General features: G+C 39.6%; 4 protein-coding genes across 11 annotated transcripts in view; all 4 read right to left on the bottom strand.

Moving 5' to 3' along the window:
* alpha-Man-Ia (alpha-Mannosidase class I a) overlaps nt 1-18,161 on the bottom strand; it is a 923,832-nt gene that overhangs the window by 99,851 nt on the left and 805,820 nt on the right. The gene's annotated exons all lie outside the window — the stretch shown is intronic.
* LOC105182720 (uncharacterized) lies at nt 9-3,693 on the bottom strand. 3 transcript variants are annotated; one of them, XM_019841179.2, is made up of 9 exons: nt 2,503-3,693; nt 2,234-2,353; nt 2,034-2,151; nt 1,681-1,942; nt 1,350-1,460; nt 1,097-1,187; nt 818-960; nt 378-510; nt 9-264 (listed from the first exon to the last, which is right to left on the bottom strand). In XM_019841179.2, the coding sequence occupies exons 1-9, from the start codon at nt 2,650-2,652 to the stop codon at nt 205-207; spliced, it is 1,188 nt and encodes a 395-aa protein (XP_019696738.1). In that variant the 5' UTR covers nt 2,653-3,693; the 3' UTR covers nt 9-204. The 3 variants fall into 3 exon arrangements, with proteins under 3 accessions (XP_019696738.1, XP_019696737.1, XP_019696741.1); XM_019841178.2 differs by having other exon boundaries at nt 2,234-2,510; nt 2,637-3,693; XM_019841182.2 differs by having other exon boundaries at nt 2,637-2,672.
* LOC105182718 (odorant receptor 49a-like) lies at nt 3,398-10,935 on the bottom strand. Of its 4 annotated transcripts, XM_025304326.1 has the most exons (6): nt 10,013-10,935; nt 9,242-9,358; nt 6,506-6,674; nt 6,267-6,412; nt 4,991-5,123; nt 3,398-3,460 (listed from the first exon to the last, which is right to left on the bottom strand). In XM_025304326.1, the coding sequence occupies exons 3-6, from the start codon at nt 6,539-6,541 to the stop codon at nt 3,410-3,412; spliced, it is 366 nt and encodes a 121-aa protein (XP_025160111.1). In that variant the 5' UTR covers nt 6,542-6,674; nt 9,242-9,358; nt 10,013-10,935; the 3' UTR covers nt 3,398-3,409. The 4 variants fall into 4 exon arrangements, with proteins under 4 accessions (XP_025160111.1, XP_025160112.1, XP_025160110.1 ...); XM_025304327.1 differs by lacking the exon at nt 10,013-10,935 and having other exon boundaries at nt 9,242-9,438; XM_025304325.1 differs by lacking the exons at nt 3,398-3,460; nt 4,991-5,123 and having other exon boundaries at nt 5,934-6,674; nt 10,013-10,250; nt 10,396-10,935.
* LOC112589781 (uncharacterized) lies at nt 12,963-16,299 on the bottom strand. Of its 2 annotated transcripts, XM_025304329.1 has the most exons (3): nt 15,963-16,299; nt 13,380-13,512; nt 12,963-13,304 (listed from the first exon to the last, which is right to left on the bottom strand). In XM_025304329.1, exons 1-3 carry the CDS (start codon nt 16,091-16,093, stop codon nt 13,242-13,244), a joined length of 327 nt encoding a protein of 108 aa, XP_025160114.1. In that variant the 5' UTR covers nt 16,094-16,299; the 3' UTR covers nt 12,963-13,241. The 2 variants fall into 2 exon arrangements, with proteins under 2 accessions (XP_025160114.1, XP_025160113.1); XM_025304328.1 differs by having other exon boundaries at nt 12,963-13,512.

Raw genomic sequence — 18,161 nt, 5'->3', positions numbered from 1 at the left:
ATATTACATATTAATATATAAGTATTATACATAATATGATTTTTCAAACAATACATATAGGAGAGTATTAAGGAAAAGAATAAGAATTACTTACGTGTGAAATAATTATACAATAAAGACAAATTATTTGAAATCTAAGATATATCAATAACATCGAAATCGCTCGTACGATTTTACGGACATCAAATTTCAGTGACAGATCAATCATCTCGTATAGACGAACGAATATATAACAGTGAAATAAGATATCGACATGCTTGCGAGCTGCAAATTAACGTTTCCATGAATTATAAGAAAATCTGAGTTTGGATATAATTACTTGTAACAATTAATTAATTAATTAAGATGGTTTTATTTTTGACAGTCGTGCTCGTTACCGTGGAGAAGCCTTTGAGTGACACCATGAATATCCCTCCGAAAACGAAGTAAAAGTTTTTCGTGGTTCTCTGCATTATGAACAATAAGAATTTCTGCGCGCGCAACGGTGCCACATACCAGTACGAGCAGTACCTATTCATGATAATTTGGATCGTAAATTGCATCGATCGTAAATTGTTATACGTTATATTTCGATTTTGCACGCATTTTATATTTGTACTCAAATTTAATAGAGATTGCATTCTCTTAGCATTTTCTCGAGCGTATATTTTTTAAATGCATCACGTCTCCGTAAATCAATGCTAAGAGAATGTAAAGTATTAGTTAATCGACATATAATCGGACGCGTTCAATCGTGCGTAAAGCAAATGAGAAATTTAAAACGTACTAGAATTTGTGTTGTATATTGCAAACTCATTGACAATTTCTCATTACTTACGCTACATCAAATACTTCGATGTAATGATCTGCAACTAATTGCCCGGCATAATTTCCTATGTACATATAGAAGAATTGTACAATAACAAATATAATAGTTATTATTATCTCGTTCATATCCTTTTCCAACAACGCAACAAAAACCTGGAATTAAGTTTTTAAGTATAAATTTAGATTTAGTTTGTGTTACAAATATCATATATTTTCTCGATTTAATGTAGCTTTGCTGCAAAATTATACTTCCAACTAATTATTCTGACCCGTGAAAACTCGTGCTCACCTGTAAAATACTAAACGCTATCGAAGCCACTCCCGCGGACATTACAAAGAAAAAGGGCACTTTGAAATTAGATAAGATCAAATCGATAAACCTTCAACAACGAAACAAAATTTAATTTAGTCACGGTAGAAACACGATTGCATCATTCATAATTAATATTTATAAAATTGCATTATTTATAAGATATTTTTCTTTTCTCGAATTAAATTATCATACTATTCATTATCATACTATTTGACCGGAAGATACCAACTCTATGGCCTTTCGATGAATTTGCACTCCGCTGATAATTCTCTCGCAAATTACATCATTACGGGAAAATGACGTTTGCGCAGAATCCGGTACCGCGTTTCCAATACGAAAGCTGCAGAATGACAACATTTAGACAACTTTCAAAACAATCTCTTCAACTTCCGAGCTTACCCGATTATATCTTAGCAAGTAAGAGACAGAGATTTCACTGTTGACATTCACATTCTATCAACAATTGTTTTTAAGATACTGTATTTTGTATGTAAGCGTTTGTATTTTGTATGTAAGCGTTTTCGATCAAGTACCCTGTTTAGATACCAATTTCATATTACCTCGCGATTTTCAGCATTGCACACGCATGTTGCATGTAAGCCATGATCATTGTCCCAACGGATAATATTATTATAGATCCTACTGACAAAGACACGATGACGTGCAAAAGAATCGGTAGGAAATATCTCTCTTGATCGACGAAATATTCCATCAAAATGTAAAAATGTCGCGGCCGGGATGAGTTCAATGGCACTATAATGTCAAGGATTGCTGGTAGACAATGGCCTGCGGCTACGACGCATATCCCCAAGGAGAAGATCTCTGACGGGAATTGCGTGTAATTAGATCTGGCGTGTTTTAACGTCGCGCTGAGAATAAGGATTCGCAGAGAGACGCGAAACGTCATCCTTACGTGTCATGACCATCGTAAATCGTCGCGTGAAACGGCTGTGCTTCTCCAGTATCGCGATCTCCCGTTTATCCTGTATTATGGTCCAGTGGTACCACATCAGGTCCATGAGTAACTTCATCTGCGGTTGCGAACGTGTGGTCTCGTTTAATTTTGCAAGACAGGACAGTAATGGTGCGGTGTGGAAAAGAGCTTTTATTTACTTTATCGGCGTTGAAGAAGAATATGTTGTACTTTAAAACGCACACGAACATGAGAAGAACGATCGATAGCACTTTTGTGACTAAGTTTATGGTGCAGTCCGTGTTGATCAGTACCGTCAACTGAAATGTTACTTTCACATGTACACGTTCTCTTTCATCACGCGGGGCCTCTCGATGCATATTATACTTGAAAACGAGTTTTTCTTTTCTTTCTCTATTTCTTAATTTTTCACGGAACGCGCTTTCGTGTCGTGAGCGCGAGCTCATACCTGGAACACTATGAACGACAGTATAACGACGAGGACGGACGCAGCATGAACGTGTCGGAATTTTGACTTTGACTTCCGATAAGGCCATAGGCCGCTCGCTAGCAAAAGCATTCGGTTCAGATCATAGTACTTACTTACGATGGGAAACATCTCTCTTCGGATGCCAAAACTCGACTACGTGCAGGGATCGATGTTCCCTTCCTTTCTTTCTTTCATGTCGCATTATGTAATTACGCATTACGTATGCAAATTCTTGTTATTTCGCATTTTTATGCGGAAATAGTGAACGTACAGTCCTCAATGCGAATTAATGACGTTAATTTGAGGGAATATCTACGTTCGACGCAATAAACAACGTGACCGGCTGCAACGCGTAATTACGTGTAATTTTGTCTCAATACTCAGCAATTTCAAGTTTGACGGTCTTATTTCTAAGTAATTTCCCTCTGACCATTGTTTGTTGCCTTCCATTATTGTTCAAGACTCTAGGCCGAGATCCGCACTCTCTTGATGTGAGAAATCCATGAAATAATTCCTCAAAGACGTCGGGTATAAAAACGCGTACGCGAACAAATGCGAAACGAATAGATCTCAAAGGTGACAGTTGGTTCTCCAGACGGTAGCTCGTGAAATGTCGTGAAACAAAATTACACAAGGAGTTTCTCAAAATTATAACTGTAAACGAACCATCGTGTTAAAATTTTTATTTTACAAAATACGCTCGCCGTGAGAGATGAAGCTGCGACTTCATCACTTTACCGTGTTGTCGGATATTCAACGCGCACACACTACTTTTAGACGAAGACTCACTCGCTCTTGATCTTATCATTCCGCTAAAGCATCGTTAATAATTCGAGCGTATCTCGCGCGTGAGCCACTATAATCATTTCTATCGCATTTCGCATCGTTATTGCGTGGAGTAGATCACCATGAAGTAGGATATCGACATACTCGTAAGCTAAAATCGTGTAATTTCTTATTCTCTTATCGCTTTTGCACAGAGCTTTCTTATCTCTATTATCTTTCTTATCTCCCGATCTAAGTATACTATATCTATAAGAAACTAAACCGTGACACAGGAATATCGCTAATAATCTCAAGAATATCAAAGTAAAATGTGCGGTATAATTGCATTAACGAGATTAAAAGTAACGAAGAGCGTGTAGCATATACCAGGTGTGTCGGTAATTCCTTTCCGGTTTTTTCGCTAAAGAAAACACGTTATTTACAATGGATAGTTAAAATATATTTATTCAAAGTATTGGCCATTTGATTCTATACATTTTGCCCATCTCTCAGGCAATTTATGGATGCCATTCCAAAAGAACTGTTTCTCCTTTGAGCTAAACCATTCATCGAGCCATTTTTTAACTTCTTCGAAATCGGCGAAGTACTGCTCTGCAAGCGCGTGCCCCATCGATGCGAAAAGGTGCTAGTCGGATGGAGCCAGGTCTGGAGAGTACGGCGGGTGCGATAAAACTTCCCATCCAAGTGATTTCAACACTTCTTTGACTGGTTTTGCTGTATGAGACGGCGCGTTGTCATGCTGCAAAATCACCTTATCATGTCTTTGAGCGTATTGTGGACGTTTTTCGATCAATGCACAGTTCAAATTAATCATTTGTTATTGGTAGCGATCAGTATTAACTGTTTCTCCAGGTTTCAACAGTTCATAATATACGACACCAACCTGGTCCCACCAGACACAGAGCATGGTCTTGCGACCAAAGCGATTTGGCCTTGCAGTCGATGGGCCGCCTTCGCCAGGTGATAACCATGACTTTTTTCGCTTGGGATTTTCGAAATAAATCCATTTTTCATCACCCGTTACTATTCGATGCAGAAATGATTTCCTTTCATACCTTTGAAGCAGCATTTTACTGACGATTTTTCGATTTTCCAATTGCCTGTCATTCAATTCATGTGGCACCCATCTTCCCATCTTTTGGATCTTTCCCATCGCTTGTAATCGTTCACAAATTGCTACTCGGCTCACATTCAACTTTTCTGCCAATTGTTTTTGAGTTTGTGTTGGGTCTTCATCCAATAACTCCTGCAATTCCGCATCTTCAAACGTTTGCGGCCTACTAGGACGTTTTCTGTCTTGAATGTTGAAATTACCACATTTGAATTGTCAAAACCACGTTTCACATGTTCTTATGGTTGGAGCATGCTCACCGTAAGTCTCTACCAGCAAAGCATGACTTTCAGCGGCATTTTTCTTTTGATTAAACAAGAAAAGTAATGCGTGCCGCAAATGCACGTTTTCAGGCACAAAACTCGACATTTTCAAAAAATTATTAATCTATAACGCTGTTATTTTGGCGGAACGTAACTTGTGTAGTTTTGAGGTTAATGTCAGTAGAATAAAATGATATATGTATCAAATCATAACATTGCATACTTATGGCTAGTGACATCTGTTACAAAAACCGGAAAGTAATTACCGACATACCTGGTAAACTACTGGCGCTACAAATTGTCTCACCGTGACGAAACCTTCCAGAGAGGCGACATATATGCCTCCGATGATTAACCCATAGCTTTTAGTATTTTTGAGCATTAGAAAAAGAATTAATTTCTGGACGTGTATAGGCGCTACGTACCACTGTACCTCATATCTGAAATTTCACGTCCAACGTGAGTCACTATTGCATAGCTACTTGTATATATATAATGTAAGTCAGAGCTCGGTAAAATCTGCACATTCTGACCGACTTTCAGTTTGTCCCACCTTGCGCTATTTCTCTTAGAGCGCATTCACACCTGAGCAGAAAATCAGAAAGCAGAAAGGCAACAGCCAATCACAAATGGCAAGTTTTCCTCTGTGTCTCTTGGCTTCTGCTGTTCTGCTTTCTGCTTTTCTGCCCAGATGTGAATGCGCCCTTAGGGAGGATTCACACCTAGGCAGAAAAACAGAAAGGCAGAAACCAATCAGAAGTTGCGTTAGTAATCTATCTTTTTCTTGAGAGACAGACGCGAGTTCTGATTGGACGCTGCCTTTCAGCTTTCTACTTTTCTGCTCAGGTGTGAATTCTCCTTCAGGGATACACCTGGGCAGAAAAGCAGAAAGCAGAAAGGCAGGAACTAATCAGAAATCACGTTGATAATCTGTATCTCTCTCTTCAGAGAGAGAGGGGGGGTGGGAGAGAGAGAGAAAGGGAGAAAGGGAGCGACAGAAGGGAAAGAGTAAGAAGGAGAAAGGGGACGGGAGAGGGGAAGAATATGTATAGGGCGGGATAGGGAGGGAGAAGGAGAGGGAGGGAGGGAGGGAGGAGGGGGAGGAGGGAAGGGAGGAGGAAGGGGAAGGGAATAGGGGAGGGGAGGGGTGGGGGGGAGAGAGAGAGAGAGAGAGAGAGAGAGAGAGAGAGAGAGAGAGAGAGAGAGAGAGAGAGAGAGAGGTGAGGAGGAAGTATTCTGATGGTTCTGCTTTCTGTTTTTTCCCTAGCTGTGAAGTCTCCCTTACTTCTCTCCCTTCTCCCGCGTACAGCCAACGAACCGCGCGAAGTTCAGTAACGTACGACGTTTCCAGTAACTTGTTTCCAGTAACTTTCCACGTTACTCATGGGATATTGCTGACGCATTTTTTTTTATGTAGGAATAGTGCTAGGCAAATTAGCGAGTTGAAAATCGGCCGGAATGTGTAGATTTGCTAAGCTCTGCTGTACATTGTACATATTATTTTTGAAAATCTATTTGATATTTAGTTGATATTTAGTTATTCGAGCTGGAGGGAACTTTGTGACCCACGTTTCTATACTAACAGTGTTTTTAATATGTCCGCGCTGTGATCGGTAATCAATTGTCCGCCGTAATTCATCACAAAGATGTATATAAAATGCATGATGACGTAGAACACAGGTAATATCAAATCATTCATATCGGTCAGGCCCAGTATGGCTTGTAGAGTCTGAAGTTAAAGTATAGAAGAGGATTAAGTTGATTTAACATTCGCGAAGCGAATGCGATCGGTTTGAGGTAGGATGAGGTAGGTATTACTTACGTGAAACAAATTAATGGTTAAGGAAGTCACTCCCATGCCGATTAAAGGGGAAATTGAATACTTAACGCTGGATAAGACATGTTCGGTGTACCTTCCGAGCAACAGAGAAACCCACTATTTGATCCGTGGATCCGTTATAGCGTTAATCGTTATCAGCTATTTCGCCTAACTGTGCGGAAGAATAACGGCGCTCGAGTCCCGTTCATATTATTTAAACAATATTATTAATTAATATTATTTTCCGAAACTGAGTATTAAATATTGAGCAATGAGTAAGTAAATACGATGAAAAAAGTAGAAAGCTCGGCAAAATATGCACTTTTTGCCCGATTTTCAGCTCGCTTCGCCTTGCGCTATTCCTCTTACGTCTTCTCCCACGCGCGGCCTACGAGCCGCATGAGGCTCAGTAACGTATGATGTGTGCAAAAAAACACAAAAAATGGTACCTCACAGGTGACGTGGAAAGCTATTGGAAATAAGTTCACGCATCATACGTTATTGATCTTTGCGCATTTCATGGGCTGCGCATGAGGGAAGATATAAGAGGAGTAGGCGAAGCGAGCTAAAAATCAGGCGAAAAGCGCAGATTTTGCAGAGCTTTGGAGTAGATGATCGGAACAGGTTGTGTGATCGAATTATATTTTCTTCTGCAAAGTAAAATGTTAACTTTTTATAAGTGACGAGAAAGTCGCGAATGAGGAAAAGTCGGAATATATCTTAAGCATGAGCCAACTTAGAGATTCTTCAATATACAAGATGCCCGGGATCTTTTGGAAACGAAAAATTGTGAAGATTAATCAGATCAAACTGAAGAGAAAAATCAAGTACCATTTTGCAAAAATCGCAATAATTATTAAATTATTAATGATTGAAAATGACCACATCTAGAGCTCTTTTAATTGATAACTTGAAAATTTGCGTTTTTATTTGTAAAATGGTAAAAGGACTTTCTTGTTCAGGATGACCTAATCTACAGTATGATGGCTATTGTGTCTAGCGGTAGATGAGTATATTGAACTTTGAACCCTAAACCTTGAATTTGTCGCTAGGTACAATAGTCGTCACATAATTGTAGATTAGGTCATTCCAAACGAAAAAGTCCTTTAACATTTCACAAATAAATACGCAAATTTTCATGTTATCAATTAAAAGAGCTTCTAGATATGGTCATTTTTAATCATTTATAACTTAATAACTATTGCAATTTTTACAAAACGGTACTTGACTTTTGTTCTCAGTTTGACCTGATTAATCTCCACAATTTTGCGTTTTTAAAAGATCCCGGACACCCTGTATACAAAATAACACATATATAACATATACGAGGGCGGTCCGATAAGTACTTAGCCTCACCGCCCGATGGCGCCACTATCGCAAGAGAAATTTACTATCGTGTAGTACATTCTCGTAGACGGCTACTGTCGAAATTTCAGCCGAATCGGACTCGTAGTTTTGTTTTGACCGCGTGTGGAAGCGGGCATGTCCGCGGATTTTAGAAAAATGGAAAAAGAGCAATATCGGTCGGTGATTCGATTCTTGTTTTTGGAAGGGAAATCGCGCAACGAAATCAAAGAGCGCTTGGATGCTGTGTACGGTGACTCTTCTTCGATGGCGACCATCAAAAATTGGTTTAACGAGTTTCAACGTGGTCGCACGTCGGTTTTTGATGAGCCACGCCCAGGTGTCCCGAAAACGGCTACCACGGAGGATAACATGACAAAAATCCACGATCTCGTATTGGCAGACCGCCGATTGAAGGTGCGCGAGATAGCTGAGACAGTAGGCATCTCAAAAGACCGCGTGGGTCATATCCTGCATGAAATTTTGGGCATGAGAAAGCTGTCGGCGCGATGGGTGCCGCGTTTGCTCACTCCGGACAACAAGCGCAACCGTGAGACCATTTCAGAGCAGTGTTTGACGCTGTTTAAGCGCAATCCGAAGGAGTTTCTGCGTCGTTTCGTGACCGTCGACGAAACATGGATCCACTGGTACACACCAGAGACCAAGGAACAGTCGAAACAGTGGACTTCACCCGGCGAACGCGCTCCGAAGAAGGCGAAGACTATCCTATCGGCCGGAAAGGTGATGGCCACCGTTTTCTGGGATTCACAAGGTGTGATCTACATCGACTACCTGGAGAAGGGCAAAACGGTCACAGGGCTGTACTATGCCGAATTATTGGGCCGATTCGACGCCGAATTGCAGAAAAAACGGCCCCATTTGGCGAAGAAAAAAGTGCTCTTCCACCATGATAACGCACCGGCTCACACCTCCGCCCTCGCCACGGTCAAATTGGTCGAATTGGGCTACGAACTGCTGCCCCATCCACCGTATTCTCCAGATTTGGCCCTGTGCGACTTCTTTTTGTTTCCAAACTTGAAAAAGTCACTCGCCAGGCAGAAATTTGAGTCGAATGAGGAGGTCATCGCCGCCACGGAGGCCTACTTTGCAGACCTCGAGAAAACGTATTTTTCAGACGGGTTAAGGAAGTTGGAGCATCGCTGGGTCAAGTGTATCGAGCTAAAAGGAGACTATGTTGAGAAATAAATCGCTACTTTTCCAAAAGTTTCGTTTTTCTTTTGTAGGCTAAGTACTTATCGGACCACCCTCGTATACTAAATAGTTTCATATTTCTACTTTTCATAACTTGATATCTCAAAATCTTGAACAACGACTTGTCTCAACGCGATTGTACCGCACTCGCAAGAAAAATCATTATTCTAAACTGATACCGACTGTATAGCTCTTCGTTGGATTTTGACGGCGTTTATTAATTTCTGACATATTAGACGATTTTGCTGATGAATCGTCATGTGCGAAACGTATTCGTCCATCGAATGCTTGATACGGTAACTGTAAACGCACAAATATCCCATGTCACAATCGCAAGATATTCGGATAGATATGTTTGATATACGAGGTTTGATCAAAAAGTAACGAGAATTTTTAAATTGCGCGCGCTGTATCTTGTCTATTCAGTTGATTCTTTTTTTATGTTGGTAGCACTACCAATAACGTACGTGTCAATTTTCAGACAGCTGCGACGCTTAGTTTGGCGAGCGAATGAGCAAGACCTACTTTAGTGTGTTTGGCGATTTTTGTGTGTGGCGAAATGTCGAATCAGAGAGCATACCGCTTTGCTTATCCAATAGTTCTTAGCGAAACACAACACCGTTATGATGCCGCAACCACGTTATTCTCCAGATATGGCCCCCTGTGACTTTTTCCTATTTCCCAAACTCAAAAGGACATTCAAAGGACAACATTTTCCAACAATAGATAAGATAAAGGCGAAATCGCAGATCCAGCTCAAGACGATACCTAAAGAGGCGTTCCACCAGTGTTTCTCAAACTGGAAACTATGTTGGCATAAGTGTATAATATCACAGGGGGACTACTTTGAAGGAGATGGAATAAACATTGAAGATTAAATAAATATTTTCCGAGAAAATTAAAAATCCTCGTTACTTTTTGATCAAACCGTATGTGTATATGTGCATGCCCTACCAAGTGATCTTTAACATCATGCAGATATGCCGCAAATACGCGAGGATCATCGTTATAGTGGCTGTTATAACGATTACGCCTATGAACTTGACTACGAAAACGTAAATACAGTTGTCAAATCGTCCCAGTGAGACACTGTCTTGTCTCGCGAGAGATTTGTTCGCTGTTGCGAAGTTACCGATGATCATCGGGATAAATCGTATCATCACTAGAAGAAGCCAGCCCGATATACCGTACACTGAAAACATTATTGAATTTGAATTTGAGGAAGATATTTATATGAAAAGCAAATTTGTTGCAAATTTGTTGATATATAAGTGCGAATGATCCGTCTATCAAAGAGAGGACGGACCATTCAAGATTTCCTCTCGAGATTTTCTTACGAAGTAGGATTGTCGTCATTTGTCTCGTTAATTTTCCATATTTTTTCGCTATCTTAACCTCTTCGGAATCTTTCAATGCACTCCATTCCTCGCAAATTCGGTCTAACAAATGTTTCACCTACGAACAACGGATAAAATGTTGGTTAATACAATGTAACTCTCATTACATGATCAGAGATAGATAAAGGAACACAATGACAAGATAAAATTCAAGTATCTCGGAAACGATCAGTTTACAGATCTATGCTTATTAGTACTCTTCTTTCGTCCCCATTTTTCCGAGTTTTCACAATATCAGTAGATTTACGGAAACTGATATTAGTATTATTAATAAAGCCAAATTGAAAGACGCTCACTTGTTTCTTGTTAAGTAAAAAGGCGATGAACTTTAATATACATATACCAATAGGAAGAATGTCTGAAAAGATCTTCAGAATCAATCTGAAGCTGTATTCTTGAATGAATAGTGTGACCAGCTAAAATAAAAAAAGAGCGATAATACAAAGGTATCAGAAGAATGCGCACAAAGAATTGCGCGAAGCGTCAACATTGTCTCTTGATCGCACCAATATGTACCTTATCAACTACGAAGGAGACCAATATGCCGAATATGAACACAGCTCGTACGTACCGGAATTTGGTATTTTCGTATGGCCATAAGCCGCATATCAGAAGAAGTATTCGATTGACGTTATAGTACCAACTTTCTACCACAATCATTTTTCCGCGAATGTCGAAGCGTGTATGCTCTCGATCACCCTCGTAAGCCCATTTCTCCCCTCTCCTTTGGTGTGAGTCATTGCCGCAACGCGGTCGTTGCAAATAACCATAATTGCAAAATTACCTCTACGCGGAGAGAATAAAGAGAGCCTCAGTTAATAGTGGGTTTAATGTCTCTCGATATTTTTTGATATTGATATGGTCTGTATTAGCTAAAATATCGTCTCTAAGTTTAATGATACATTCTCGTGCGAGAAAAAAAATTTTTTAAATATCTAAGCCAGCGTAGGCGCATCTGATGCCAAGGTCCGTCGATCTGTTCGACATTATTACTAGAAGTCAAGCCAGTGCTCGAATATCGCGTAGCTTATTCTTTATTAATGTTATTGTAAAATCATTCATACATCGGAGTTCATTCAAGATAAGAAACCTTGTCCAGCCTTGAAGCAAGAGAGTACTGAGCGAAAAGTAATTGAAAACTGTTTAACAATCGGAATTTACAGAATAATTAGAAGCCTTCATGGGATATAAGGAAAACTGCATTTGAGGAAATACGTACGTAAAGAATAAGCAATATATTGGGTGAGTGCAAAAGTTCGTGCGGAGTTTCAATAGATGGAGTTATAAGCGTCGTAAAGTGTTGTCATTAATACTTCCATCTACATATTATATAACGTTGGAAAGGTGACGTCTTCAGCTGTTATTAAAAACAAAATCATTTGTTTTCATACAAACTGCTTCGAGAAATATCACTTTAAAAATGAGTATCGATAAGGTGCATTTACGGCATGTTATGCTTTACGAGTTTCGGAAGGGAATAAACGTTGCCGCAGCCGTAAAAAACATTCAGGATGTTTATCAGGATGAAGCACCAGCTAAACGAACTGTGGAAAAATGGTTTGCTAAATTTCGGCGCGGAGAATTTAACCTTGAAGACGAGCCACGCTCTGGTCGACCTTCTGACATTGATGACGATGTTTTGCGTACTTTAGTGCTCAATAATCCGCGAATTTCAACAGAAGAAGTTGCTACAACGCTAAACGTTGACCGATCAACCGCTTTTCGGCGTTTAAAAAAGATGGGATTCGATTTGAAGCTCGATATATAGGTGCCCCATTTGCTGACCGAGAAGAACAAAATCAAGCGAATTTCTGCAGCCGTTTCTTTACTCGGGCGGCTCAATAACGAATCGTTTTTGGATCGACTAGTAACGGGCGATGAGAAATGGGTCCTCTACAACAATGTTCAGCGCAAACGGACATGGAAACAATCAGGTGAGCATGGTGACGCAATGCCAAAGGTTAGTTTGCACCCGATGAAGGTGATGCTCTCTGTTTGGTGGGATTGCAAGGGCATAATCTATTTCGAGCTTCTCCCCGCTGGCGAAACGATTGATTCGGACAAGTACTGTCGCCAATTAACCAATCTGAATCGAGAAATAAAAGAGAAACGTCCGATTTTGTCAAATCGCAAGAGAGTCGTCTTTCATCACGACAACGCCAGACCACACGTTTCGAAAAAGACGCTGCGCAAACTGAAGAGCCTGAAATGGGATGTCTTAACGCATCCACCGTATTCTCCTGATATCGCACCATCTGACTATCACTTGTTCCGGTCATTGCAAAATTATTTAAATGGAAAAAACTTTGACTCTTTGGAGGCCTTAAAAAACGGCGTCTCTTCGTTCTTCGAATCTAAACCGCGCAGTTTTTATGATCGAGGCATCCGTATGCTGCCAGAACGTTGGGAAAAGATTATAGAAAACGATGGAGAATATATTATTGATTGAATAAAGATTTTTGTTTGCCTAATCACTGTGTGACTTTTACTCACAAACTCCGCACGAACTTTTGCACTCACCCAATAGATAGATTTTTGTATTCGACGATGAAATAAAACTCGCGAACGGAAACCGGCGAAACCATTGCGCACTAGATAAGAGAGCAATATACGATACGGTAAACGATATATAATCATTTATTGGCATTTATTTATTTATCTGTTATTTATCGACACGCCAACAATGGAGGATGCTACCGCTCCATAACTTTAATTTTCTATCTTTACTGGGAAATAATTCTACATGAACTACGAGAGCGTCGCAGCGGCGCGCTTTCCGCGTCGCGTTACTTATTAAATTGCTGCGTGGAGTAGATCACCGTGAAGTAGGACATCGACATGCTCGAGATCTACAACAAACGATCCTGTGGGATTGATAGAATGTCGATGGACGTCTCGCAAACGTGCGCTACCGTAAACCTTACCGTAGTGAAGCCCTCCAGCGATGCAATGAATAAATTGTTGGCACATAGCTTGCAACCTTTTATGTTACATCGCATCATGAACAACAGTAGTCTCTGCATCGTCACAGGCGCTACATACCACAGCGATTTGTATCTACAAAGGTGTTTCAATTAACTCAAATTGATTAGTGAACAAACAGTATAATCTTAGTGGTCGGGAGAGATAATGTCAGGAGTGAAAATGTCGCGTCTTTGTAAATAGCGAAATTCGTGATCGATACGTACAGAAAGAAAAACGAACAATGTAGCACAACGTACAAGACATGTACATATAGTAACTGTAGAGAGTAATGAACAGAAATTTCTACAACAACGGGAATCGGAATTAGTCGATTGTAATCGTAGCTTTATGATTTTTATATTGGCGACAAATGTCCTATGCAGTGTAATAAAAATATGAAGTTTTTAATTATATATATTTTATTATGAAAAAGATAGTTGCAAGTCCAACACGATGTGTCCAACAAATGTGTATATATGTATGTGTGTGTGTGTGTGTGACTAAAGATTAGATTTTAATTGTTCAACGTAACGTGTGAATACTGTCTTCGTATATATGAGGGTAGTCCCAGAAATACCTGACCTAACTAGCAAAACACAAAAAATTTGGGAAAATATACCTTTATTTCTCTACATAGTCTCCTTTTAGCTCAATATATTTTTCCTAGCGATGTTCAATAGTTTCGATATCCTGTTTATAGTGGGAATCGTCGAGCTCCTCAAAATAGCCATCAAGCCACCTTGGTCTATTGTTTTGACTGTTCCTTCGTCTCAGGTGTGAAGTGATGGAACCATGTTTCATTCATGATTATGAATCGACGCAAAAACTCGGTTTTATTGTTACGAAACTTCGCCAAACACTCGATTGAAACATCCTCACGACGCTGTTTTTGTTCCAATCGCGGCACTCATCTTGCGCACAGCTTTCTCATGTCCAAATTTTCAGTCAATATGCGATGTACAGCACTTTTTGAAATGCCTACCATATCTGCTAACTCGCGCACTTTCAGTCGACGGTCATCCAATACCATTTTGTAGATTTTCTTCACCATTTCTGGCGTAGTTCACCTCATTTGGTCGACCACAACAATGTTCGTCTCAGCAGCTCATACGGCCTCGTTTAAACTCTGCCACCCAATATTTTACTGTTGTAAACGAAGAGGCAGACTCCCCCAGAATCTAGCTTCGCTTTGATATTGATTGAACTGAGGCCTTTCAAATGAAAGTATTGTATCACAGGTAAATATACAGAAGTACACAGTCAGCTCCGATTTTAATGAGACTTGTCTCATTTGACGCGTTTTTGCACGAGAAACAACTTTTTCCTTTGGCAAAATCGTCGCTCAGTTCCGCGAAGTGAGATATGAAGCGTTAAAGCAGATCATAATTCAGGTTAGGAAAGCTGTTATATCGACGAACTTTGGCGACATAAACATGCCTCGTAACTAACATAAACTTCTCGAGTAATATGCAAAAAATTTTAGTCCGTGCTTACTGTTCGTTAAAAAGTTATTAACAAATGAAGTTAGTGATAAGAGTTTGCACCGAGCATGTGTACACACACACACACACACACCGAAGGGGGCGTGTGGGGGAGCCTTCGGCCCCCCATTCGCACCCCCCCTCGAGGGTTAACGGGTGAAACTCGCTTCATATGGAAAGTCACATGTGAGTTTGCAACTTATTGCGACTTTCCACATGAAGCGAGTTGCACCCGTGACCTCGAGGGGGTGCGGGTGGGGCCGAAGGCTCTCCGCACGCCCCTTCGTGTGTATGTGTGTACACATGCTCGGTGCAAACTCTTATCACTAATTCATTGTTAGTAATTTTTAACGAACAGTGCACGGACTAAAAGCATATTAAGTTTATGTATTACGAGCATGTATGTCGGTTGAATTAATGCACGAATACACGCACTTCTCTAGGCGACGAATATATTTCTGAGCAACGGTATCATAAATCGGTTTAGATATGTCAACATCAAGGTCACGGAACACTCGGAATTAATTACGAGGCATGTTTACCAATGGTATGTCGTCAAAGTTCGTCGATATAACAGCTTTCCTAACCTGAATTATGATCTGCTTTAACGCTTCATATCTCACTTCGCGGAACTGAGCGACGATTTTGCCAAAGGAAAAAGTTGTTTTTCGTGCAAAAACGGATCGAATGAGCCTAGTCTCATTAAAATTGGAGCTGACTGTGTACTTCTGTATATTTACCATATCACATAACGATGACCAATTTTCTCTATGTTTACAAATTCACTGAGAGCGTTTACTATTGATGGCTGCCAAACAAATACTAAACAACGTAGCGTCGTCAAACTTCAAACTTAAGCTTTATAAGGTTATACTTTCTATCATAGTCATTCTTTTCAAACAACAACCACTATCTATATGTCAGGTCAGGTACGTCTGGGACTACCCTCGTACGTGTATTCAACAGTTACAACAGTAGTGAGTACATGCAGATTTCGCGGATTCTCACCGCAGTTTTGCGGAAGAAATATCTTCGTACGCTGGAATGAAACGCGATACTCACATTGCGTTAAATAGTTCGTTACCGTGGTCCACGATCAATTGTCCACTATAATTGGCTGCGAATAGATAAATTTGGAGTCCAGAAACTAATCCTAAGGCTGCCACGAATTCGAGGGAATTATCCATGTGCATTATTGCATTAAGCAGCTGCGAGTAAATTAGTGAATAAGACAAATTACGTGACTGATAATTTCTATTATTTATACACAATAAATGATCGAATAAATATTGAGCTGTTCGGAAAGTAATTTCGGTTTTTTCAGAAAGATAAAACGGTTAGTAGTCCTTTTAAGCAGTTAACCTCATTCTAAATCAGAAAATCATTTTACATTTTTACAACGCACATTTCAAGCTTTGTTTAAAAAAAAAAATTGTTTTGGAATTTGTCAAATTGGTTTTGTTTGGCGTCACATCAAAAGTGAAAAACCAACGTGAGCATTTTCATCACATTTTGTTTTTTATTACTGTAAAGGCAAAAATAAACGGAATAATAATAAATAACATAAGATATACGGATGACACGGTTCTGTTGGCGGATAAGATTGAAGGATTATACTTCAGCTGGATCGGATGGTTAGGATAAATGATAGATATGGTCTAAACTCAACACCAAAAATACCAAATTTATGATTATTAGTAAATGATTAGATATGGAAGCAGAGCTATGAATTGAAACAAATAAACTAGAGAGAGTCCACAAGATAAAATATGTGGGACAGATGCTAGATGAGGAATGGGAATGCTCATTGGAGATAAGATTTAGGATAGAACAAGCGAGGGCTGCGTTCAAGCACATGAAAAGAATTTTACGTGGGCATGAGATAAAAATGGACTGAGAATGGTTTGCTATTATGTATTCTTCATTCTGCTATATAGGATGGCTTGGACCCTCACGGAGATTAATCTGAAGAGATTTGAGGCATTTGAAATGTAAATGTATAGACACATGCTGAAGATAAGCTGGAAGAACCGAGTCACTAATATAGAAGTTATAAATGGAATGAATAAGAATAAAGAAATTGTCAACACCATCAAAAGTAAGAAACTTTTATATTTTGGCCATGTTATGAGAAAAGCGGAGACATACAACATTCTACACCTGGTGATGCAAGGGAAGATTGAAGGTAGAAGAGGCCCAGGTCGAAGGAGAACATCATGGCTAAAGAATTTAAAACAGTGGTTTGGAAAATTGACAAACGCGCTCTTCAGAGCGACTGTTAACAAAATGATGATAGCCAATATGATTGCCAACATCCGTTAAACGTTAACGGATAAGGCACACTAAGAAGAAGAAAGGCAAAAATACAGTGTAACCAAGAAAATGGCCGTGGAGAGGATGTGTTGACTGAACGCCAATGTCAGAATGGGTTTTTGAAATTTCATTCTGGGAATTTCGACCTCAAAAATGTACCACATTCTGAAAAGCCAGTTGAGGCTGATGAAGACCAAATAAAGGTATTGGTGGACACAAATCGTCATTTAACAACACGAGAAATTGCAGAGAGACTGAATTTATCGAATTCGACCATGCATAAACACTTGGAACAAGTATTTGGTTTCGTTTTAAATTTGGGTTCCACACGTTCTCAAAGAAAGAGATTTGATTCGTCGCATTACCATTTGCGATTTGTTGTTGAAGCATGAGGAAAACGATCCATTTCTGAAGCGATTCATAACTAAAGATGAAAATGGACTGTATATAACAATATTAAACGCAAAAGATCATAGAGCAAACGCGATGAACGAACTCGAAGCACATTGAAAGCTGATATCCATCAAAAGAAGATGATGCTCTCTGTTTTGTGGGATTGGAAAGAAATGATCTTTTTGAGCTGCTACCAAATAACCAAACGATCGATTTGAATGTGTATTGTCAACAATTAGATAAATTGAATGATTCCATCAAGTAGAAAAGACCAGAATTGGCGAACAGAAGAGGTGTTGTGTTTCATCATGACAACGCCAGACCTCATACAAGTGTAATGACTCGTCAGAAGCTGTTAGCGTTTGGACGGGATTTGCTACCGCATATTACCACCATATTCACTTGATCTGGCACCATCCGATTATCATTTGTTTCGGTCACTGCAAAATTTTTGGGATGGTAAAAATTTCAATTCAAAAGGTGTCAAAAATCATTTAATTCAGTTTTTTGTCAATAAAGACTGGAAGTTCTACGATATGGAATCATGTTATTACC

This window comes from Harpegnathos saltator, unplaced genomic scaffold (assembly GCF_003227715.2).
Source record: "Harpegnathos saltator strain DR-91 unplaced genomic scaffold, Hsal_v8.6 scaffold60, whole genome shotgun sequence".
Classification (NCBI taxonomy): Eukaryota; Metazoa; Arthropoda; class Insecta; order Hymenoptera; family Formicidae; genus Harpegnathos; species Harpegnathos saltator.
This window is presented reverse-complemented; position numbering and strand designations above follow the sequence as displayed.

What these genes read in the sequence shown, in the direction of transcription:
- LOC105182720 (XM_019841178.2), bottom strand. Translation starts at nt 2,740, where the DNA reads ATGCGTAATTACATAATGCGACATGAAAGAAAGAAAGGAAGGGAACAT. An exon ending in ATTTACGATGGTCATGACAC is followed by an intron (nt 1,943 to 2,033) that starts GTAAGGATGACG and finishes AATTCCCGTCAG; the next exon opens with AGATCTTCTCCTTGGGGATA. An exon ending in ATTCATCGAAAGGCCATAGA is followed by an intron (nt 1,188 to 1,349) that starts GTTGGTATCTTC and finishes TCGTTGTTGAAG; the next exon opens with GTTTATCGATTTGATCTTAT.
- LOC105182718 (XM_025304324.1), bottom strand. An exon ending in ATGATGTTAAAGATCACTTG is followed by an intron (nt 9,359 to 10,012) that starts GTAGGGCATGCA and finishes GTGCGTTTACAG; the next exon opens with TTACCGTATCAAGCATTCGA.
- LOC112589781 (XM_025304328.1), bottom strand. Translation starts at nt 16,093, where the DNA reads ATGCACATGGATAATTCCCTCGAATTCGTGGCAGCCTTAGGATTAGTT. An exon ending in AACGAACTATTTAACGCAAT is followed by an intron (nt 13,513 to 15,962) that starts GTGAGTATCGCG and finishes ACACCTTTGTAG; the next exon opens with ATACAAATCGCTGTGGTATG.